This window comes from Akebia trifoliata, chromosome 12 (assembly GCF_017979445.1).
Source record: "Akebia trifoliata isolate Shusen 1 chromosome 12, ASM1797944v1, whole genome shotgun sequence".
Lineage (NCBI taxonomy): Eukaryota > Viridiplantae > Streptophyta > Magnoliopsida > Ranunculales > Lardizabalaceae > Akebia > Akebia trifoliata.
Window position 1 is genome coordinate 33997995 of NC_141386.1, and position 25370 is coordinate 34023364.

General features: G+C 33.2%; 2 protein-coding genes and 1 pseudogene across 5 annotated transcripts; 2 read left to right on the forward strand and 1 right to left on the reverse strand.

Moving 5' to 3' along the window:
• The first annotated feature begins 2567 nt into the window (after positions 1-2567).
• Positions 2568-5280, forward strand: LOC147389752 (putative copper-transporting ATPase HMA5). The gene is made up of 2 exons (XM_086417613.1): positions 2568-2766; positions 4723-5280. The coding sequence occupies exons 1-2, from the start codon at positions 2569-2571 to the stop codon at positions 5155-5157; spliced, it is 633 nt and encodes a 210-aa protein (XP_086273739.1). The 5' UTR covers position 2568; the 3' UTR covers positions 5158-5280.
• Positions 5281-14072: 8792 nt separating this feature from the next.
• Positions 14073-20522, forward strand: LOC147389753 (putative copper-transporting ATPase HMA5). 4 transcript variants are annotated; one of them, XM_086419579.1, is made up of 7 exons: positions 14074-14492; positions 16365-17756; positions 17849-18103; positions 18443-18565; positions 18859-19344; positions 19875-20282; positions 20389-20522. In XM_086419579.1, exons 1-7 carry the CDS (start codon positions 14238-14240, stop codon positions 20437-20439), a joined length of 2970 nt encoding a protein of 989 aa, XP_086275705.1. In that variant the 5' UTR covers positions 14074-14237; the 3' UTR covers positions 20440-20522. The 4 variants fall into 4 exon arrangements, with proteins under 4 accessions (XP_086275708.1, XP_086275705.1, XP_086275704.1 ...); XM_086419578.1 differs by having other exon boundaries at positions 14076-14519; XM_086419582.1 differs by lacking the exon at positions 20389-20522 and having other exon boundaries at positions 14073-14519; positions 20191-20282.
• Positions 20523-21069: 547 nt separating this feature from the next.
• LOC147389754 (uncharacterized) lies at positions 21070-25139 on the reverse strand (annotated as a pseudogene).
• Positions 25140-25370: the final 231 nt, after the last annotated feature.

Consider the following 25370-nt stretch of genomic DNA (forward strand, 5'->3'; position numbering starts at 1 on the left):
TCTTCTTTTTTTTTATATTAAGTTATAAATTGAATCAAATATACATGTTGTTATGAGGGTTGAGTAGAGCTCAGATATAGCTTTGCCAAGTCTCCGAAAAGGAGCTCATCCATTTTTGAGTAAGGAAAAGGATTTTGATTACGCCAAAGAAGGTATCTTCCTAAGTGGAAAACTTTCATATTGTAGAAGGAAGATTTCTATAAACAAGGAGAGGCCATAAGGGAAAGGACTTTTGGACAGTGGGGCAGAATCATTTGTATACAACGAAACTTTATACCAATATTATAACTTGGGCATCAGAGGATCTTCTGCAGATATCATATCAATACCTAAGTTTGATAGGAGATAAAGAATTTACCATTGAAGTTACAATTCAAAGTTCTAGGAGTTTACTTGAAAAAAAGTACCTCTACACCTATCTCAATGTATCATGCTTCTGAAGTAATTTATTGTATTTATAACAATATTCTTAATAGAGAAAATATATAACTTGGATAAAGCAATTAGCTTAAATTCCCTAAATATTTCTAAAATGGAAAAAAATGGTGTAATGGGTTTGTTTAGTCGACTCTAAAATTTGTAGACAAGGCTTAATTAAATATGATGTTGGTTTTAGGATTCAAATGTTAAATGTCAAAAAGAAGAAGCAAGGATTAAAAATGCCAATCGAAATGGTATCATTTGGGGGAGCTTTAGGAAGGAAATCACAAGGATAGATTCGGAAGACACAAACAATATAGCATGGTTAATTACGGTCGCTAACTATTAATATGATGTGTTCGTGTAGTTATTCATTCTTTGCTTCTATTAAGAAATTATATTTTATAATATGGACATGGAGTATAAAAGTCGAGTAATTAGTGAAGATTACAGATATCTAATACCCTCTATTTATTTTAATAACATTCTTTTAATTGAAACCTCTTACTAATATGAGGTATGAATGTGGACATTTAATGTCCACATTCATAATTCGGCAACACATGACATGGAATCCACTGGATTGAAAATACATTGTTGGTCGTGGGACCGTAGCCTGTAATATTTGTGTTAAGTGAATCACGAGGATTATCAAACACATCTAACTCATATGAAACTAATCATTTAATAACATCGAAGCTGATGAACCAATAGGATATTACCACGTGTATTATTAAAAAAAACACTTAAAATCCAAATTCCTAACTGCTTAGAAATTTTCTCTCCCACCAACCAATCACACTTACTTTTTTTTTTAATACACGTGACGTCATGCCATTGGTTCTTTAACAGAAGATTCGTACTCCACATTAGATGAGATTAAAGAATGTTTAAAATTCCACGAACTCAACACTCATGTAGTAGAGAATCTGAATTCTAATATGAAACATCTATGTTTTAGAACTCGTATGAGTGACTCAAGCTATTGAGTAAAGGAAACACGGCTGAGTTATTTGGAACTCATATACTAGGATTAAAATCCGCCCAAGTTGTGTGTTATATAATATAGGAAAACAGAAAATAAATATAATTTAATAATTATAAAATAAAATTAATTCACTTAACTGAGTCGAATCGTGAGTTAATGACTTAACTCAATGGACATCTGTTAGACTTTTCTATCTCAAACGAGGTTTGACGTAGTGTTTTTCTAAACAAATACACAAATTAGAGACGTTACGTAAAGTGAAAATTAATTAACTATAATCCACTACTTCTCAGAGTTAATTAATTGAAAAATCCCTCTCTCAGGCACCGTGAATTTCACTAACTGACAGCTGTGATTATAAGAAGTAGACGATCAAATCTCGTAATTTATACATCTCTGACCAAAGAGAAGAATTAAACCTCAGTTTTTTTTTATATTTAATAATTAATTAAAAAAAAACTCTTACTCTCCAAAGATATTCCTAGGGATTCCCGCAAAACTCGTTGATCTCCCATCTGAGCCATTCATGTGGTCAGAAAAGCCCAGCCCATGTTTAATTGTTTAGGTGTACATCTTTCTGTTTCAAATATAAAAAAAAAAAATGAATTTGTGTACTTATCATTGTTTGCTGAACACGCAACATGATTATTATACATTAAGTGGCTTGATTTTTCTTCTATTAAAGATAAGTTATTTTGTTCTCAAAGTCTATAAGATCTATAAATTTTATGTCTTTTCTAACGACCTTCTCCCTTTTCTCCTTCTCTTTTTTCTGTTTCTCTGAATTGTGGATAGAAACTTGAAGCAAGTTCTTGTCCAAACTATGGCCTCGAATTAAAGTCTTAAGCATCTATAAAGGTATCTCTCTTTCTCTCAACATGTCTTTATCTATCATCACTGTGGCTTGGATGACACATGGCCTTGAAGTGATCCATGGACCCAATTCTTGAGGACCCATCAATGTTATAGGGTTAGGTGTAAGTGTGACAACCTTTACTCCTTTATATTGGCGGATCAAATATGTTTTTCTCACATAAAGTGCTTTCATGTAAGCCATGCAACATGTTAGTAATATAGGGGCTGTTGTCTGAAATAAAAGTAGTATGGTGTCTTGCAATGGAAATGAGTGCCCAAGAAGAGATTTGTCTCCTCATCCTTCCATGCCAACATACCCAAAGGGGATCTCTGCTTCCCCAGGATCAGAGACTAAGGCCTTATTTTCGGTTATTGGTATGACGTGTTCTGCTTGTGCAAGATCTGTTGAAAAAGCCATCAAACGGCTTCCAGGAATCCAAGAAGCCGTTGTTGATGTTCTCAATAATAGAGCGCAGGTTCTATTTTATCCCAATTTCGTCAATGTAAGTCAGAGCTTTTAAGAGTTTAATTTTCCCTTATTTCTAATATTTTTGTTTATTTATTTATTTAGAGGGTGATTTTATTTTGATCAGAAAACTACTTAAAAGCAGCCAATTTGCTTATTTATATTGAAGAAAGCAACAAATTCGTTGAAACGACATTGATTTACTTTCTTCTCCACTTTATTTTAAAACATCAACTATTTAAATAATAATAATTGATGTTTAGAAATAAAAATGGATAAATAACTTCTTTTTTTTTTTTTGAGAACAAGACACCGTTCTATCATCGTGGACAAGTAAACTTGTATATATACATGAGTTAAAAGTTTCGGATTGAACTAATTTTTTTTGTGAGGATGGTACCTATGATGAGAATATCATCCTCACAAAAAAATCAACTCAATTTGAAACTTCTAAGTCCATCAAAAGTGATTTACAAATTATTGCTGAAAAATGGACAGTCCACATTCTAAATCACTTTTGATGGAATTAGAAGTTTCGTATTGGACTATTTTTTTAGGATGATCTTCTCATTATAGAGATCTTCCTCACAAAAAGTCAGCTCAATCCGAAACTTCTAACCCACATTTTGAAAAATTATTTTTATTACATTATTTTTACATATGTCCCATGATCCATCCACATATATATATATATATATATATATATATATATATATATATATATATATATATATATATATTATAATGAGGCTGGGTATTGTTGACACCAAATCTATGTTAATTAATTTGTTCAAATTACTATATATCCCTTGCATTACATTAAATCTCACAACTTATAATATTGGAATATCTATTGAAAATTTTAAAAGCATTTAAGAGTTTGATTTTCTCTTATTTCTAATATTTTTGTTTATTTATTTAGAAGGTGATTTTATTTTGAGAAAATTATTTAAAAGCAACGATTTTTTTTACTAGCATCATAGAAAGCAACAATTTAGTCAAAGCAAACAACGAGAACTTTGTTGGGAATACTTTTTTTTTTCTTTACAGAATATTTAAAAGAAAATTATTTGATATTCAAAAAAATTAACTTATCGTTTTGAAGAACAAGATACCATTCTACCATTATGGACGAGTAAAACTTTCATATCTTTACCATTATAATAGGAGAAGATGAAGTAGAGTATTGTAGACACTAAAGTTTTAAATTCTAAGAATAGCCCCACATTACATTAAATCGCACAAGTTATAATACTGGAATATCTATATGAAAATTTTAAAATAACCTTTTAAATATTTACTACTTACTATTATAATGAGAGAAGGGAAATAGAGTATTGTTGACACTAGATTTTGAATTCCGAAATTTCCCCGACTTAGCTTAAATCTTCAATATCTATAATAAGAAAAGGGTGAGTATTGTCGATGCCAAATTCATGTTAATTATTTTTCAAATTATAAATAATGTTGTATTATGTTAAATAGCACATGTTATAATACTAGAATATCACTATGAAATTTATAAAATAACCTTTTAAATTTATTATAAAGACAATTATACCTTTATAGGAAATACTAGCTATTTTAAATTATGTTCAAACTTATAGGCCTCCCAATAATGTATCAACATCAACATATCCCGTGCATGTAGCCTATAGGTTGCACTCCAGTAACCAACTAAATTTGAAAGATAAAATGCAAAATGTTATCTTCGAAGAGAAAATACAAAACTAAAAAAGTGGTTGTTTAATTAGTGCTGATGCGACTCCTCCTATTGATCTTCAGGTATAATTGTTATTCCATTATTTTTACTACTAGAGTAATGAAAATAAGATTAGATTTTACTGCTAGTTTGAAGTTAGTTATCTGATTTTCTTCTTAGGACTATGCACTTCTCCATAGATATTAGATAACATGGCTTGGCTTCCCATTTTATTGTTACACCAATCAATTCTAATTAACTTACTGTCGTTATGACACTCACAATCTGTAGAAGGAGACAATTCGGGAGACCATTGAAGATGTTGGATTTGAGGCCACATTGATTGAGGAGGAAGTTAATGAAAGATCCTTTCAAACATGTCGAATACGTATAAAAGGAATGACTTGCACTTCTTGCTCAAGAACTGTTGAATCTTCTTTACAAGGTATTCATGGTGTACAAATAGCCCGAGTTGCGTTAGCAACCAAAGAGGCAGAAATCCGATATGATCCCAAGATCGTAAGCCATAACCAACTATCGGAAGCAATCGAGGATACTGGTTTTGAAGCTATACTTATTAGTACAGGGGAAGATAGACCAACTACAACCTCGAGAGTTGGTTGGAGGAGATGTCATTGGGGACATGAAGTTGTTATTTTTCTATCACAAAAATTTGATGTCATCTGTTGTAATCATGGGTTCAAATCTCATCCTAGTTTGAGATGACTCGCCCGAATCATCTTGGTATTGTATATTAATGAGATGGATTTACACGACGTCTCAAGCTTCACACCATCTCAGAAACAACTGAAACAATGCAGATGATATTTTAAAAATCTCGGGCGAGGAAGGAAAATTCAGCCAAATCAATCAAGATTTTGTATTTTTTTTCAGAAAATAACTATTTTTTATGATTCAAAATTTTAAGTATTTACTATTTAAATAAAATTATGTTGTGAGTATGATCTCATTTTATAAAAATAATAATTACTCATATATAAATACATTTTAATAAATAATTGTAAATCGAGTTAAATGATTTATCTCGTCATTTGTCTGAGATAATTGGGTCTCACCCACGGAACGAGACATCAAATCACGATTTGGAACTATGTTTTGTAATATCTTGTATGATACTTTTTGTCTCACTAATTTCATAGATGGATCTTCTAGTGGACCTATACATAAAAACAGTCACCTTCATCTGCAATTTCTAGTTATTAGATTTATAAATTTTCTTATTTGATTCCTGGTCATTGATTTAATCCTTTTTGTTACCTAAATCTTTTTTATGCGAAGGAATACAATTAAAACAGGACAAGCCAAGAAACAATTGTGAGACATTTCTCAACTTTATGTGTTAATATGGTCATTGTAAAATGATGTGTTCCATTCATCTATACTTTTTATGCTAGTATAGATATTGGTTAAAAAAATATATTCTATTTATTTAAAAAATTGATGAATCAATCAAAATTAACTATGATTTGTGTTTCAACATTCTAATTTCAATAATTTAAATTTAGCATTGTAAATTAAATACTCAACAATATAAAAGTTGCCGATTCAATCTTTGGACTACAAAGAATCAATTAACTTAGATTCTTTGTACAATTTTGACAGTCCTCCCTTAATTGCAGTAAAGATATTTAAAATTTAAATAGAAAAATATCACCCAATTAAGATATCAACAATCACTAAAGAACTTTTGTAGGTTTATTTCTAATCTAATTTATTATATTTTTATGGACAATACCATATTCATCTTTTTTTATATATTAAGTTATAAATTGAATCAAAAATACATATTGTTATGAGGGTTGAGTAGAGCTCAGATATAGCTCTATCGAGTCTCAAAAACCGAGTAAAAACTTGAATCCGAGAAGGTGCTCATCCATTTTCAAGTAAGGAAAAGGATTTGATTACGCCCAAAGGAGGTATCTTCCTAAGTGGAAAACTTTCATACTGCAGAAGGAAGATTTCAATAAACAAGGATAGGCCATAAGGGAAAAGGACTTTTGGACAGCGGAGTAGAATCATTTGAATATGACAAAACTTTATACCAATATTATAATATGGGCATCGGAGAATTTTTTGTGGGTATCACACCAATGCCTAAGTTCTATAGGAGATAAGGAATTTACCATTGAAGTTACAATTCAAAGTGCTAGGAATCTACTTGAAAAATGACCTCTACACATGTCTCAATGTATCAATATTCGTAATAGAGAAAATATAAAACTTGGACAAAGCAATTAGCATAAATTACCTAAATATTTCTAAAATGGAAAAAAAATGGTGTAATGGGTTTGTTTAGTCAACTCTAAAATTTGTAGACAAGGTTTAATTAACTATGATGTTGGTTTTAGGATCCAAATGTTAAATGTCAAAAAGAAGAAGCATGGATGAAAAATACCAATTGAAATGGTATCATGTGGGGGAGCTTAGGAAAGAAATCACAAGGACAGCTTGGAGAGACACAAACAAGCTAGCATGGTTTATTACGATCGCCATTAATATGATTCATTCTTTTGCTTCTATTAAGAAATTATATTTTATAATATGGACATGGAATATAAAATTCGACTAATTAGTGAAGATTGCAGATATCTAATAGAAACTATTTATTTTAATAACATTTTTTTAATTGAAACCTCTTAACAATATGAGGTATGAATGTGGACATTTAATGTCCACCTCAATGATTCGGCCACACATAAAGGGGTATCTTTGTGTGACTAGCAAGATTCCGTCACATGACATGGATTCCACTGAATTGAAAATATATTATCGGTCGTGGGACCGTAGCCTGTAATATTTGTGTTAAGCGAATCACGAGGATTATCAAACACATCAAACTCATGAGGCTAATCAATTAATCACATCGAAGCTGATGAACCAATAGGATATTACCACGTGTATTATTAAAATAAACACTTAAAATCCAAACTTCTAACCGCCTGCTTAGAAATTTTCTCTCCACCAACTAATCACACTTGCCATTTTTTTAGTACACGTGACATCATGCCATTGGTTACTAAACAGAAAATTCGTACTCCACATTAGGTGAGATTAAAGAATGTTTAAAAGTCCACGAACTCAACACTCATGTAGTACATGTAGTAGAGAATCTGAATTCTAATCTGAAACATCTATGTTTTAGAACTCGTATGAGTGACTCAAGCTATTGAGTAAAGAAAACATGGTCGAGTTATTTGGAACTCATATACTAGGATTAAAATCAACCCAAGTTGTGTGTATATATTATAGGAAAACAGAAAATAAATATAATTTAATAATTTTAAAAATATAATTAATTGACTCAACTGAGTCGAATCGTGAGTTTCTAAAGTTGACTTAACTCAATGGACATCTGTTTGACTTTTCTCTCTCAAACGAGGTTTGACGTTAGTGTTTTTCTAAACAAATACACAAATTAGAGACGTTACGTAAAGTGAAAATTAATTAACTATAATCCACTACTACTTCTCAGAGTTAATTAATTGAAAAATCCCTCTCTCAGGCACCGTGAATTTCACTAACTGACAGCTGTGATTATAAGAAGTAGACGATCAAATCTCGTAATTTATACATCTCTGACCAAAGGGAAGAAACCTCAGTTTTTTTATATTTAATAATTAATAAAAAACTCTAACTCTCCAAAGATATTCCTAGGGATTCCCACAAAACTTGTTGATCTCCCATCTGAACCATTCATGTGGTCAGAAAAGCCCAGCCCATGTTTAATTGTTTAGGTGTAAATCTTTCTGTTTCAAATATATTAAAAAAAAATGAATTTGTGTACTTATCTTTGTTTGCTTGATACGCATCATCTTTATTATACATTAAGTGGCTTGATTTTTCTTCTATAAAAGATAAGTTATTTTGTTCTCAAAGTCTATAAGATCTATAAATTTTATGTCTTTTCTAACGACTTTCTGCCTTTTCTCCTTCTCTTTTTCTGTTTCTCTTAATTGTGGATACAAACTTTGAAGCAATTTGTTGTCAAAACTATGGCCTCGAATTAGAATCTTAAAGATCTATAAAGGTATCTCTCTTTCTCTCACTATCTTTCTTTTAACATGTCTTTATCTATCATCACTGTGGCTTGGATGGCACATGGGCTTGAAGTGATCCATGGACCCAATTCTTGATGACCCATCAATGTTATGGGGTTAGGTGTGAGTGTGACAAACTTTACTCCTTTATATTGGAGGATCAAATATGTTTTTCTCACTTAACGTGCTTTCATGCAAGCCATGCAACATGTTAGTAATATAGGGGCTGTTGCCTGAAATAAAAGTAGCAGTATGGTATCCTGTGATCTCTTTTTTTACTTTTTTCCTTTAGTTGGACACTTGGACATAACTTGGAGGTGAAATCAAGGACTTTTTGTGTTGGAAATTTTTCTCAACGAAATTATTCTTTTTTGAAACTATTTCTTCTATGAAAATAAAATTTCAATTATTAATTAGGGTGAGACAGTTAATAATTTTTTGAAACTATTTCTTCTATGAAAATAAAATTTCAATTATTAATTAGGGTGAGACAGTTAATAATTTTTATTTTTTTTGCAATTTGATGTGTTAAAAAGATTATATAAATGTATCACAATTGTAGAACAAAGTCAACACAAGGTGTATAATTCTAAATTTTGAAATTAGTTTCTAAAAACAGTGTGGGCAAACTAAATTCAGGATCGGAAAACCAGTTTTCATAATTTAATTCTTATAATCCAAAGTTACAATAATATGGAATTAAAGTATAACAATCAAATAAACTCTCCCTAAATATTCTCCCATTCATCTCTCTCTCTCTTAACCTAAAATCTGTTATCTATCTTTAAAGAGTTAGTATAAATGTATAATTACTCTCCATTTGTATTCTAACGTGTAGGGCTCACATGTATATCATGTCACACAATTCAACTATTTAATAAAATTTTCAGACCTTGGAATCATCCCCTTACAAAATATTAAACTATTTTGATATAGAGTAAGGATAATTTGACACCTCCACGTGGCATACTCAAAATACTCTCTTGACGTGGGATGTGTTAGAATCATAAATTTTCTTTCATCGGGATACACAACTGCACAAATTTATGGGGATGTGCAGTTGTGTATCTCGATACATAAGTCTATGGTTCTAGCACATGCCATGTGGGTGAGTTAGTTTATCACGACTCTTTGATATATACTTAATATCATTGAAAGTTGACTTGAATGTGAAAAATCTAGACTCATCAGGAAAAATATTAGTGTTAGAATATATTGATTTTTAGCAAAAATAATCGTGGTATGGAGATTGACCCACTGAGTGGTTGGATCAACCAAAGTGTTATCCACAAAGGATTGGAGTAAGTATGGCTTAATATCTCTAAATGTACTTCTTTTAAAAAATGTTAGAACTTAATCAAGATCCTTACAGTGAGATCTACTACCAAATAATTATTTAAAATTCTATTAATGCCTTAAATTTTGAGTTTATATAATTAAAATTTTGATAATCCTAGTATTACATCTAGAATAATTTTAGTATTTTCTTTTGCTAAAAAGCTGTTTAATTATATAAAAAATAACTTAAAAGAATAACTTAACATCAAAAGTATCTGACATGCCACTCCCCTAATGCATAGGGTTGAGATCTGGTGACTCATATAAGAAAAGAAGAAGAAATCCCAATCGTTAAACTACGACTGGGATAAAAAATGTATCCTTAGGATATATACGTCACATAGTCCAGTAGCTCCATTATAAAGCTATTAGTCATGCATAAAGTTGACTTCAACTAAAATTTTAATTACAAATTAAACTAGACTTTTCAAGTCAAGATGAACTCAGCAAGGCTATAGACTTTTTTTTTTTCTTTTCTTTCAACCTCATGGAGATCCTTTTTTTATATGGGTAAGTTAGACTCAAATCCACAACCTAAAAGTTGTTTTGCGATGTGCCGAATCAATTAAGTTATGTGTCTAAGCCCAAAGTGGGGGGAATGCAACACAAGGACTTTTCAGGAGGTTATCCATCCCAATACTACTCTCGTCCAATTGGATTTTATGCATTCATGTTGGTATGATCACACCTTGCATGATTTTGGCCTTATTATGTAGATTGGCCCTTTTTATTACAAATATAATTTTTATGGGTAAGTTGAATTTGAACCCACAACCTCAATGTTGCCTTACAAAGAATCAAACCAACTCAGTTATGAGTTTAAACTCTCTTATGACATATATATATGACATAAAAGTGGGAAGGGTGTAACACGAGTGCTTCCTAGGAGGTCACTCATTCTAATACTACTCTCATCCATGCTCAACTAAAAATAAATATATACATATATATATATAGGGTCAGGTTCAAGGGCCATATGAGAAAACATATGAGAAAACTTTCGACGGTAAATAAAATTTTAAAATATGGGTTAGAAATTTTGGATTGAGCTGATTTTTTGTGAGGATGATCTCTATGATGGAAAGATCATCCAAAAAAAAAAAAATCAGCCCAATCTGAAACTTCTAACCCCTTAAAAGTGATTTAGAATGTGGACCGTCGATTTTTTACCAATTTTTATCACAAATTTGTAAATCAGTTTTGATGGATTTAGAAGTTTCTGATTGAGCTGATTTTTTGTGAAGATGATCTTCTCATCATAGTGACCATCCTTACAAAAAATCAGCTCAATCCAAAACCTCTAACCCTTACTTTGAAAAACGAAAGTTTTCTCATATGTTTTCTCATATGGCCCTTGAACCTGGCCCATATATATATATAGGGTCAGGTGTTCAAAGGACAACCATTTCAACACACATATAGACAACGTGTTTTGTCTTATATGGGTAAAAATGTTTGGAATGGACTGATTTTTTGTGAGGATGATCTCTGTGATGAGGAGATCATCCTTGCCAAAAATCAGCTTATTATGAAACTTCTAGACCGTCCAACTTTTGTAAATCAATTTTGATGAGATTACAAGTTTTGGAATGGGATGATTTTTTTCCAGGATGATCCCCTCATCACAGAGATCATCCTCACAAAAAATCAGTCCATTCCAAACATTTTTGCCCATATAAGACAAAACACGTTGTCTATATGTGTGTTGAAATGGTTGTCTTTTGAACCTGACCCATATATATATATATATATATATATATGAGATGAGTTTGAGAAGATGATGCTTGATTATGTGGTTGTGTTAAATAAATATGCATGAGAATAATTATTAGTGTATATCATTAAAATAGGAAATTTGTATCTCATGACCTGTGCAAATATTTATGATTCTCTATTAATTGGGAAATATCAATTAATTTAGGTAGTTTTTATCTTTCTAATAAATGTTGTTTCTATATTTTTGGTTGATTTGATTCTTTATAAAAATCATATTAGGCTCTTGTAATAATCAACCAATTTAATATGAATTATTTCTTCAACACTACTTAAACATTGTATCTTATCCTATGAAAAATAGATTCACAATTATGAATATGAGGTTCATAATATTTCAAATTATCATCTTTTTAATTGAGTTTGGGTATTTTCTTCATTTTTCATTAATTTTATAACAAAAATTTGGCATTTGAGAAGAGCAAAGAAAATAGAATAGTAAAAAAGGGCAAACCATGGTAGTAAATAATAAATAGGAAAAATTACTAAATGAACCTTGATGGAAGTGTTTATTTCTAAACACACCCCCATAATGTGAAAAAAATCTATATTTGACAGACCAAGACATCAAATTTTTCATTGTCAATTTTTTATTTTGACGGACTGAAACCATCAAATTAATGGAGGATGAGAGAAATTTGATGGTTCTAAACTGTCGAATTGGGGAACATAAAAAATTTCAAAGGCCATGACCCATCAAAATTCGATTTCTAAAATTTGTTGGCTATGGCATGTCGAATTTTCAGTTTTCACATAGCCCCCCCTACAAAAAAAAAAAAAAAAACAAAACACACACACACACACACTACATTACATGATTTCTGGGATAAATCCCTAAGAGGGTGACCATACTGAAGATCTCCGCTTCACCAACCCTTTGGGTTTAACACATGCATTGTAACATGATCGTCCATGTAGTAAGCTTTTTCTTTCTTCATTCCCCGTAAGCTCCCTTTCAATTCATGATATTGATGATTCAAAACATTGAGATCAACTTTTATTTCGATCATCATCAATGATTCAAATTAGCAAACATCAATGATATGAATGGATGGTCTCAATTATTTGAGTTGTCATTCTCAACTACTTAATTTTGGAAACTTTAGGGGTGAGGTGAGCATTAAGAAAGAAAGATTTTATTAAATAGTTTGTTAAGATACTGTCCCCAAACTCGTGGTGCACTGAAAAAGAAGTCCCTAGTGCATAGAGGTGGCAATTCTAACATGACTCGAAAATGGAACAAAGTTAACAGGTTTGGGTTAAGGCCAACCGTGTTGACATGTCCAATTTGTTTATTAAAAACAAGGGGGGGGATTGTACTCAAGACCTCCGCTTCACCTACCCTTTGGGGTTAACACATGCATTGTAACTTGATCGTCCATGCAATAAGTTTTTTCTTTCTTATTTCCCCGTCAGCTCCCTTTCAATTCGTGATATTGATGATTTAAATTGTCAAGATCGACAATTCAAATCATTGAGATCAACTTTTACTTTGATCATCGAGATTGAATCTTTACATTCATTGATCTCGACATTTAAGCTTGAATTATCAAGATCACTGAATCAAATTACCGACATAGATGATTTGAATGGATGATCTCAACTATTTGACTTGTCAATCTCAACTATTTGATTTTACAAATTTTGAGGGTGAGGGGGGGTATTAAGAAAAAAAAAAGATTTTATTAACTAGGTTGTTAAGATACTATCCCAAACTAGAGATGCATTAAAAAAGAAGTCCCTATTGCATAGGAGTGGCAGTTCTAACACAACTCGATTACGGAACAAAGTTAATGTGTTTGGGTTAAGTCTAATTGTGTTCGGGTCATAATCGTGTTGACATATCCAACTTGTTTATTAAACGAGTCAAGTTCAGGTTAGGGAGATTAACCTGTCTAACTCGTTTTTACATGTTTAGTTATCATATCACTAATGTTTCGTGTTAACCCATTTGCAACCTCACTATATAACCCATTTAACGGTGTATTTATTGTGGAACTCTATTTATGTATTGTGTTGCTCAATTCACGTTAATTATACATCGGTAGATATGGGTTGTAATCGCATTTATGCAATTACGAGTCATAATCTTATTCATACTTTAGTCCTTATCGTGTTGTGCTCACTGAACATGACATAAATCAACTAAATTATATGTTTAAAATAAAAAATACAACATAAAAAATAAAATTACTAATAAATAAAATCATATACAACCTTCAAATCAATCATTGAAAGAATATTTAGACAAGTCATATTATACCAAAGTACATATTAATGATAACTAGTTGTCCACGAGTCATAATAATAATAGGATGGAATAAAAAAAATTAAATAAAAAACTTACAATTAATATAAAATATTAAATATTAGTATATAGAATCGGGTTCGGGTTGAGCCGGGTTGGTCGTACTCCCAACCCAAATTGAAATCAATTGCTCATACTCTCATCGCCTTCGTTTGCTTAACTTACAGGATCAAACTTTGCTTGTTTGGTTTTTTACGATACCACTCTGCATAGAAACCTACTCCTATTTAACGATCTTATATTTTGTCTTTTTTTTTTTTCCAGAGAATAAAAGAGAGGGGAGAAGGAAAAAAAAAAAAAAACCTTCAATCCAACGCAAAGCTTCAACAATGCCGATCAAGTATTGGGCTGTGTCTTGCATTGGAAATGAGAGCCCAAGAAGAGATTTGTCTCCTCGACCCCATTATCCTTCCATGCCAATATACCCAAAGGGAATCTCTGCTTCCCCAGGATCAGAGACTAAGGCCTTATTTTCGGTTATTGGAATGACCTGTTCTGCTTGCGCAGGATCTGTTGAAAAAGCCATCAAACGGCTTCCAGGAATCCAAGAAGCCGTAGTTGATGTTCTCAATAATAGAGCGCAGGTTCTATTTTATCCCAATTTCGTCAATGTAAGTTTAGAGCTTTTCAGAGTTTAATTTTCCCTTATTTCTAATATTTTTGTTTATTTATTTATTTAGAGGGTGATTTTATTTTAATCAGAAAACCACTTAAAAGCAGCCAATTTGCTTATTTACATTGAAGAAAGCAACAAATTCGTTGAAACGACATCGTTTTACTTTCTTCTCCACTTTATTTTAAAACGTTTACTATTTAAATAATAATAATTGATGTTTAGAAATAAAAATGGATAAATAACTTATTTTTTTGGAGAACAAGACACCGTTCTAAATCACTTTTGATGGGGTTAGAAGTTTTAGATTGGACTGAATATATATATATATATATTTTAGGATGATCTTCTTATCATAGAAATCATCCTCACAAAAAATCAGCTCAATCCGAAACTTCTAACCCATATTTTGAAAAATTATGATTATTACATTGTTTTTACATAGGTCCCATGATCCGTCCCCATATATATATATATATATATATATATATATATATATATATATATATATATATATATATATATATATATATATATATATATATATATATATATATATATATATATATATATTATAATGAGGCTGGGCATTGTTGACACCAAATCTTTGTTAATTAATTTTTTCAAATTACAATGTATCCCTTGCATTACATTAAATTTATAATACTGGAATATCTATTGGAAATTTCAAAAGCATTTAAGAATTTGATTTTCCCTTATTTCTAAAATTTTTGTTTATTTATTTAGAAGGTGATTTTATTTTGAGAAAATTACTTAAAAGCAACTTTTTTTTTTACTAGCATCATAGAAAGCAACAATTTTGTCAAAGCAAACAACGAGAACTTCATTGGGGATACTTTTTTTTTTCTTTACAGAGTATTTAAAAGAAAAATATTTGATGTTCAGGAAAAAATAATTGATAAATAACTTATGTTTTTGGAGAACAAGATACCGTGCTACCATTATGGACGAGTAAAACTTTCATATCTTTACTATTATAATAAGAGAAGGCAAAGCAGATTATTGTAGACACTAAAGTTTTAAATTCCAAGAATAGCCCCACATTACATAAAATCGCACAAGTTATAATACTGGAATATCTATATGAAAATTTTAAAATAACCTTTTAAATATTTACTACTTACTATTATAATGAGAGAAGGCAAATAGAGTACTGTTGACGATAGATTTTGAAATTTGAAATTTCCCCCACTTAGATTAAATCTTCAACATTTATAATAAGAAAAGGGTGAGTATTGTAGATGTCAAATCCATGTTAATTAATTTTTCAAATTACAAATAATGTTGTATTATGTTAAATAGCACATGTTATAATACTAGAATATCAATATGAAATTTATAAAATAACCTTTTAAATTAATTATAAAGACAATTATACCTTTATAGGAATACTAGATATTTTAAATTATGTTCAAACTTATAGGCCTCCCAATAATGTATCAACATCAATATATCCCGTGCATATAGCCTATAGGTTGCACTCCAGTAACCAACTAAATTTGAACGATAAAATGCAAAATGGTATCTTCGAAGAGAAAATACAAAACTAAAAAAGTGGTTGTTTAATTAGTGCTGATGCGACTACTCCTATAGATCTTCATGTATAATTGTTATTCCATTATTTTTACTACTAGAGTAATGATTTTATTGAAAGGTGGATCAGATTAGATTTTACTGCTAGTTTGAAATTAGTTATCCGATTTTCTTCTTAGGACTATGTACTTCTCCATAGATATTAGAGAACATGGCTTGGCTTCCCATTTTATTGTTACACCAATCAATTCTAATAACTTACTGTCGATATGTCACTCACAATCTGTAGAAGGAGACAATTCGGGAGACCATCGAAGATGTTGGATTTGAGGCCACATTGATTGAGGAGGAAGTTAATGAAAGATCCTTGCAAACATGTCGAATACGTATAAAAGGAATGACTTGCACTTCTTGCTCAAGAACTGTTGAATCTTCTTTACAAGGTATTCATGGTGTACAAATAGCCCGAGTTGCATTAGCAACCGAAGAGGCAGAAATCCGATATGATCCCAAGATCGTAAACCATAAGCAACTATTGGAAGCAATCGAGGATACTGGTTTTGAAGCTATACTTATTAGTACAGGGGAAGATAGAAGCAAGATAAATCTAAAAATAGATGGAATACGCACCGATCGGTCAATGAGGATGGTTGAAAATTCTCTTCAAGCACTCCCAGGAGTTGAAGATATAAATATCGATCCCATGCTTCATAAATTTTCAATTTCTTATAGACCAGATCAAACAGGACCCAGAAATTTCATCCACGTGATTGAGTCAACAGGATCGGGGCATTTAAGCGGATCAATATATCCCGAAGGAGGGGAAAGACAACCTCATAGACGCGAAGAGATTAAGAATTACTATAATTCCTTCCTTTGGAGTCTGGTTTTTACTATCCCAGTATTCCTAACCTCCATGGTGTTCATGTATATCCCTGGTATTAAACACGGATTAGATACTAAAGTGGTCAACATGTTGAGTATTGGGGAGCTTTTGAGATGGATATTATCAACACCAGTACAATTCATCATTGGTCGGCGATTCTATACTGGGTCATACAAGGCATTGCGACATGGTTCTGCAAACATGGACGTGTTGATTGCATTGGGAACCAATGCAGCCTACTTCTATTCAGTCTATTCAGTATTGCGAGCAGCAACTTCGGAGAATTTCAAGTCTATGGATTTCTTTGAGACCAGTTCGATGCTCATTACGTTTATACTACTTGGAAAATATTTGGAGGTCTTAGCCAAAGGGAAGACATCTGAGGCCATTGCGAAGCTTATGGACTTGGCACCCGAGACAGCAATGTTGTTAACTATTGATAGTGAAGGAAATGTGACAAACGAACAAGAAATTGATACTCGATTGGTACAAAAGAATGATGTGGTTAAGGTAATTCCCGGAGAAAAAGTAGCCTCAGATGGTTTTGTTATATGGGGGCAAAGTCATGTCAACGAGAGTATGATAACAGGAGAAGCCCGACCAGTGGCAAAAAGGAAAGGAGATACGGTGATAGGAGGGACTTTGAATGAGAACGGGGTGTTACATGTTCAGGTTACAAGAGTTGGATCTGAGAGTGCTCTATCACAGATTGTTCGACTTGTCGAATCTGCACAGATGGCCAAAGCTCCTGTGCAGAAGTTTGCTGATCGTATCTCGAAGTATTTTGTGCCTCTGGTAAGAATATAACTTTTTCCTCTCTTTCTTGTTTGGTCAATGTGTAATTTTGTTTCAAGTCTTGAACAATAATTCATATTTCATATTTTCAGGTTATTATCCTTTCATTCTTCACTTGGCTTGCCTGGTTTTTAGCGGGAAAATTGAATGGCTACCCAAAATCTTGGATACCATCTTCAATGGATAGCTTTCAACTTGCTCTTCAATTTGGCATCTCTGTCATGGTCATAGCATGCCCATGTGCTCTTGGCCTGGCAACTCCTACCGCGGTTATGGTTGGTACTGGAGTTGGTGCTTCTCAAGGTGTACTGATTAAAGGGGGCCAAGCATTGGAGAGTGCACATAAGGTCAATGAATTATTCCATATTACTTTCATGGTTTTTATAGCTATATATCAAAAGTCTTAGGATTTTAAAGTCCAATGAAAGTGATGAAATCAGCGTTGAGTGGAGAAAGAATATTGGAGCTGGCAATTCCTGAGATTCATTCTGGTTTTAGCAAGCCGTGTTTTAAGTATCTAGATTAGATGGAAAATTTGGATATATAATGTTGTTTTATCTTCTTTATTATACTAATGCAGGCCATTATGACTACAGTTCTTGCTCTAGTTCTGTTCTATTTTACAATCTCAACTCAAATTTTTTAATTAATAATAGAAGTTATAAGGAATAATTTTATCTTTGCAGGTGAATTGCATTGTGTTTGACAAGACGGGGACCCTCACCACTGGAAAGCCAGTAGTTGTCAACACAAGGCTCTTGCAAAACATGGTACTTCGTGATTTCTATGAATTGGTTGCTGCAACAGAGGTAGGCCTCACTTTCTTTGCTTTTCACTTGTTCATTCAAAGAAATCATTATTGTTAGTAATGGTCAAATAATGTTTAAAACTTGGGCTCAACTCATTAATATTTGCATTCTATTATTGACCAAAGCTAGCTGTATTTCTTTGACATATTGCATTGTTGGTCTCAGACAGCGATTCAGTGCAGTTGATTTTGTCCCAAGAAAAAATCAATTTAGTTGACTTGAGTTTTTTTTTTTCTCGAACTGATCAAACAAAGAATGACTTCAAAGAAGTTGGTATTCTGTGATCTAATTAGGCAAACAGCGAGCACCCACTAGCCAAGGCCATTGTTGAGTTCGCCAAGAAATTCAGAGAATATGAGGAGAACAATGTCTGGCCAGAAGTACAAGAATTTCTCTCTATTACCGGCCACGGTGTGAAAGCTAAAGTTAAAAACAAGGAAATAATTGTGGGAAACAAGATTCTCATGTTGGATTCAAACATTCCTGTTCCCGTCGATGCTGAAGATATTCTTGCAGAAGCTGAAGAGATGGCGCAAACCGGGATTCTGGTATCTATTGATGGGCAGGTAGTTGGAGTAATAGCCATATCGGATCCATTAAAACCGGGTGCTCGAGATGTTATATCCATTCTCAAGTCCATGAATGTGAGGAGCATTATGGTGACAGGTGACAATTGGGGCACAGCACATTCCATTGCTAAGGAGGTTGGGATTGAGATTGAGAGTGTTGTTGCTGAGGCCAAGCCTGACCAAAAAGCAGAGAAAGTAAAGGAGTTACAGGTATAAACATTATTCATATTTTGCATACGGTTGTTATTTTTGTGTGTTTAACCAATAAATACTTGTATATGTTAGCTAATGTTCTTTATCCTTTCCCTACTGTGGAGTGTATATTGTCCTCCACTCTCGGGTGTGTCATACCCCAGTTAATCCCCATGTCCCTTTTATATTCATAGTTCTCCCCCTCACCAAAAGATCGGTCTTTTGGAGTAGTTCATTGGTTGACATGGTATCAGAGCACTAGGTTCATATAGGTCAGGGGTTCGATTCTTTCCACCCTTATGGATGAGGGGGAGTGTTAGAGTGTACATTTTTCTCCACTCTCGGGTGTGTCACACCCCAGTTAAGTCCCTGACCCTCTTATATTCATAGTTCTCCCCATCTCCTAAAGATGGTCTTTTGGAGTAGTTGGTCGATTAACACCTACATTTGGAATTAATCTATATTTCCATCTTTTTTCTTTGTAACATTTAACTTAGTGAATTTGAATTTGGGCTAACTTTATTTTAATATGATTTAATTATCTACAGAGTTCAGGCTTAACTGTGGCAATGGTTGGAGATGGAATCAACGACTCACCAGCACTCGTGGCCGCTGATGTTGGAATGGCAATTGGTGCTGGTACAGACATTGCTATCGAGGCAGCTGACATCGTCCTCATGAAGAGCAACTTGGAAGACGTGATAACTGCCATTGACCTCTCCAAGAAAACTTTTTCCCGCATTCGTTTGAACTACATTTGGGCTTTGGGTTACAATCTTCTCGGCATTCCGATTGCTGCTGGTGTCCTTTTCCCATCTACTGGATTCCGTCTACCTCCATGGATTGCTGGGGCTGCAATGGCAGCCTCATCAGTTAGTGTTGTTTGCTGTTCTCTCTTGTTGAAGAATTACAGAAGACCCACGAGCTTGGACAACCTAGAGATTAGTGGGATCCAGGTTGAGTAACCAATCATGATATGGTTGCTTTAGCTTTGTATATATATATTCATGTGTAATAGTTAAGTTTGCCGAAGACTAGTATCTTGTCATGTTATTTTACTAGGTATTGAAGTTTGATGTAAGGTTTTTATGCTATGAACATAACTTGCAGTAGTGATGCTCATCTGTTTATAAGAAAATGGATTTGGCTTGAAGTTACTCTTGAGTGTTTATTAAACGTTGTTTGAAGGCAATATATTGAAGTCATTCATAGTATTAATTATGATTTATTAACTTTTTTTTTTATATAAGTATAAATTATATTAATGATTTATTAACTTTCATAAGCTTACAACAGAGACGAAAAGAAATTGAAGAATACAAAAAGGAAATTGGTAACAAGCATCACATTTGCTTTTGTCATGGAGGTAACGTACAACCCCAAAGAGTTTACCTATGATATTTCTATTATGGCTCACCCCCATTAACAGCTATGTACTGTATTGAGCAATGATCATTTCATATGCTTATAAAATAAGAGAGATTCTATTATTAGCACACATATTGGGGTGGCGTTAGTAAAAGTTGGTGTGGCAATAGAAACTCTCTAAAATAAATAGAAAATATAATAGGTAAAAGAAGCCCTTTTCTTTTTGCTACATTGAAGAGTTCTACTTATAACAAGGGGATTGACGTAGAAAAACAGACAGAATTTCATATATTTACCGCTTATATGGAGCTCACTCATTACGTACAAAGCACAATCATATATGAACTCTAAATAAAAATCTATGTACTGTCAATTTTAAGCATCGGACCAAACAATGTCCAACTCTCCCCAATCACTGCGTGGCACACCCAACGCTTCCCACACAGCTCGTGAGGCATCCACGACGTTGTTAGGACACGGGGGCTGGTGATCGTGGTCACTGTCACACCCCATAGTAGAGTCACACTCGTCAACCACCATGGCCACCACACTACGCCCATTAGCACTGATCGTTATGTTGTTCAAGCACCTACTCTCGTTGTCGAACCATCCAGTTGATAGTGCTACCACCAGTGTATCATCAGAATGGTATTGATTGTCACATTCTGATGGCCCACCACCATCTCCACCCTTCTCAAAGCTGTTGATTGTCAAAACTGCCTTTGTATGGGTGGACACGGGCGGCGAACAGCTGTAGATGGGGTAGAGCTTTCCTTGTACACAACAATCAGAGTTATTCTCTCTATTGCATTGACCAGGAGGGGGGTTTCCTACCTCTCACATTGCCACTTTGTTTACAGGACTGGGCTTCGACATTCAGGCAATTTGTAACAAGGATGAGAAAAAGTAATGCACTTAAATAAAAGCTCTTCTCCATCTTCTCTATCTACACTTTTGCTCTAGTACTCAATGCAGAGCAGATGCACAAGTGACAAGCTATATATAAGGCACAAAATGTGATTTTTTATTATTTATTTATTTATTTATTTCGAGAAAGAAAAAATTTAGGCATAGAATTTTTAGGATTAGCTAACTACTACAATAGTCAATGACTCCATCAACATAATTGCCACGGCCCGATGGCTTGATTCATATTTAACTTTCTAATTGCAGCATTTTTTGTTCCACGGTTTCGTACCTTGACAGTCATGTAGATGTTTATTCTCAATTAATTTCAGTAGAAACAATAACATTGCGCTGGATTTTGATCTTATCTTATTATTTAAAGTTGAGTGCACTTGTTTTTTTTTTTTTTTTTTTACGGAGAAAGTCTGGGACCCATATATGGTGGGTTTTGTGAAACAACTGCAAAGACAGGAGCCTTGGGAAATCCTGTAGAAACATATAGGGACAACGTTGTAGTAGTCCCAATAGATGTATTTATCTTAATTTAATGCTTCTAATATTTTATATTAGTTAGCATTGTTGTTTCCTTTATGTTGTAGATTGATATATTTTCTTTTGTAAGGAGATTTGATCTTAAGATAAAAATACTCTTTGACCATCAATTGATTCCTTGCAAGTCCCTTAACAATGAAGACATTAATCGGGTCATGCAGCACTCGAAACTTTGAAGGTAGATTTGGGATAACTTTGGTTTGATAGGATGATAATTTCAATTCATTTCAACTCCATATGTGTCCATTTCCTCAGGGTCATTTACTCTTCTCTCTTGTTGAAGAAGTACAAAAAACCCAAGAACTTGGACACCCTCGAGATTTGAGGAATCGAGGTTGAGCAACCGATCATGATATAGTCGGATTTACCATTGTATATATGCCTAAGAGTAAAGTTTGCCAAAGAATGATATCTTTTTCATTTTTTTTTTCTATGTATTAAAATTTGATGTAAGGTTGGTCTGCTATGTACATTTACTTGTAGTATAGTGAAGCTTATCTGTTTAAAAGGACATGGACTTACTCTGAGTTGTTAATTAAATGTAAATCAAGGCATTAAAATTTTGGATGATTAACCAAATTTTCATAATCTTTGAACAGCCATGTCAAAATTAAAGAATACGATAAAGAGGAATCCAAGCATCACATTTACTTTTGTTACCAACGTTTAACACACCCTGAAAAAGTTGTACTTGTTTAATCCTGTTATGGCTTGGCCCCATTAGCCCCTAAGTTCTTAATAAATGGCAACTATTTCAAGATAAAATTAGAGATCATGATGAAATGTAGAATATATTCAATAGCATTAGAAAATCAGCTTTTCAACAACTTGAATTTGCCGATTTGCTAAAAGATTTTCCGAAGTTCCGCTCCAGAGGTCTTCATTGGAGTGTTGACATTTTTCTTGCCAAATGGAAGACTAGCGAGGCCAAGCTGACTGCTATTTGGTAGATGACCTTCCTTATTGGTGGCAGGATACTGGCCAACCAAATTGATAACCAATCAACATCAGGATTCATGTTAAGAGCCTGTTGATTCATTTAAAAAAGCAACATTTTTCATTTTTTAAAATTGAAAAGTTTGTTAGGATTAATTTTAAAAAATTACTTTCAAAAAGTAAAAATTTTAAATTTTAAAACAGCTAAAGGAAGCTACTTTCTACTTTATAAAAAGATACTTTTTCCCAAAGCTACTTTCTTCCGAATTTACTTTATATCCAAACAGGGTCTAAGTGATATGAACTTATATGATAATATACTTTCACTCTGAGTTTGATTGAATAGATAAGATTAATCTCACTGTTACGATCTCACAAATTGTGGATGAAGACTTTCTAAATGCTTACGGCATTTGAAAATGCTTATATTTTCAATCAGACCAGGTGATTTGGAGAAACCAAAGCCAGATCTTTGTGATGGATTTATGGGCTTGTAATGGTTTGGATACCAACTTCGTGGCTTCCTACATAACACCACCGATGGGTTTTCTTATAGTACTACCAAAAAAAAACTCACGGAGAGAGAGAGTATCATACTAATAACGTTAACTTAAACCATTTACTAGTAACAAGACTAGAAACGGAAAATGTACACAATCTCATAATTTTCTACTTCTCAATACATAGAGCTCACTCATCACATACAAAGCACAATCATTTAAAATACATAAAACACCAGCACATGGTGGATTTTAAGCATCAGACCAAACAATGTCCAACTCTCCCCAATCACCTTGTGGCACACCCAACGCTTCCCACACAGCTCGTGATGCATCAACGATGTTGTTCGGACATGGGGGCTGGTAATCATGGTCGCTATCACACCCCATAGTGGAGTCACACTCATCTACCACCATGGCCACCACACTACGCCCATTAGCACTGATCGTGATGTTGTTCAAGCACCTGCTCTCATTGTTGAACCATCCAGTTGATAGTGCTACCACCAGAGTGTCATCAGAATGGTACTGATTGTCACATTCTGATGGTCCACCACCATCTCCACCCTTCTCAAAGCTGTTGATTGTCAAAACTGCCTTTGTATGGGTGGATACAGGCGGCGAACATTTGTAGATGGTGTAGAGCTTTCCTTGTACACAACAGTCAGAGTTATTCTCTGTATTGCATTGGCCAGGAGGGGGTTTTGTCCCCCTCACTTTTCCACTTGGCTTGCACGACTGAGCTTCAACATTCAGGCAATCTGTCACAAGTAGTAGAATAAGAAGAAGTAATGCACTTGAACAGAAGCTCTTCATCTTCTCTCTCTCTCTCTCTCTCTCTCTATCTATCCTTGTGTGATAGTGATAATGCTTGCTGCAAAGAAAGTGATCATGTTGTGGTATATATAAGGTAAAAACTTCTCATACTTATGTTATTTGACACTGAAAAATAAGAATTTTTGGCATAGAATTTCTGACCAGCTATCACATTGGTCAATTACCAGATATCCTGAAACAACATAATTGCCACGGCCTGATGACTTGAATCAAATTTTGGATCCCAATTATAGTCGTGTTCTTCTCCATGTTTCCATACCTTGGCAAACACGTCAAGATTATTCTTTATTAACCATATTATATACAGTAACCTCGTGCTGGAGTTTGATCTGGACCTTTAGTTTATATTTTTATTGAAATTCAGCATCTTGTTGAGCCTCTATGACGTCAATGGCATGGAATTGGAAACAATTTCAAGTCCTTGTCAGCCATCACCATGTTGTTTAATGGCTTAATTTAGAACCAAATATGTTACTTATTATGAAACTAACTGCAAAGACAAAAGCCTAAAGAAATTCTGTGAAACATATAGGACAGAATTGCAGTCTCAATCAGGTGATGGTTTCACTATGTGAAAACTGGAAAATTCGACAGAAAAAATTGACAGGCAAAGGCCCACGAATTTTAGAAACTGAATTTTGACGGTCTAGAACCGTTGAAATTCTTGATGTTCCCAGATTTGACGGCTTAGAGCTGTCAAATTTCTCCCATCCTTTATTAATTTGACAGTTTCGACATGTCGAAAAAAAATTTGACAATGAAAAATTCGACCCCTTGGTCCGTCGAATTTTATGAAATTTGATGGCCCAAGGCCATCAAATTTGAGCTTTTTTCACATTGTGTTTAGTATATGTAGTCAATCATAATTTAACGCTTTTATGTTTAATATTAATTAACATAATTGTCTCTTCTACATTGTACATTATCTTTTCTTTTCTGAGGAAA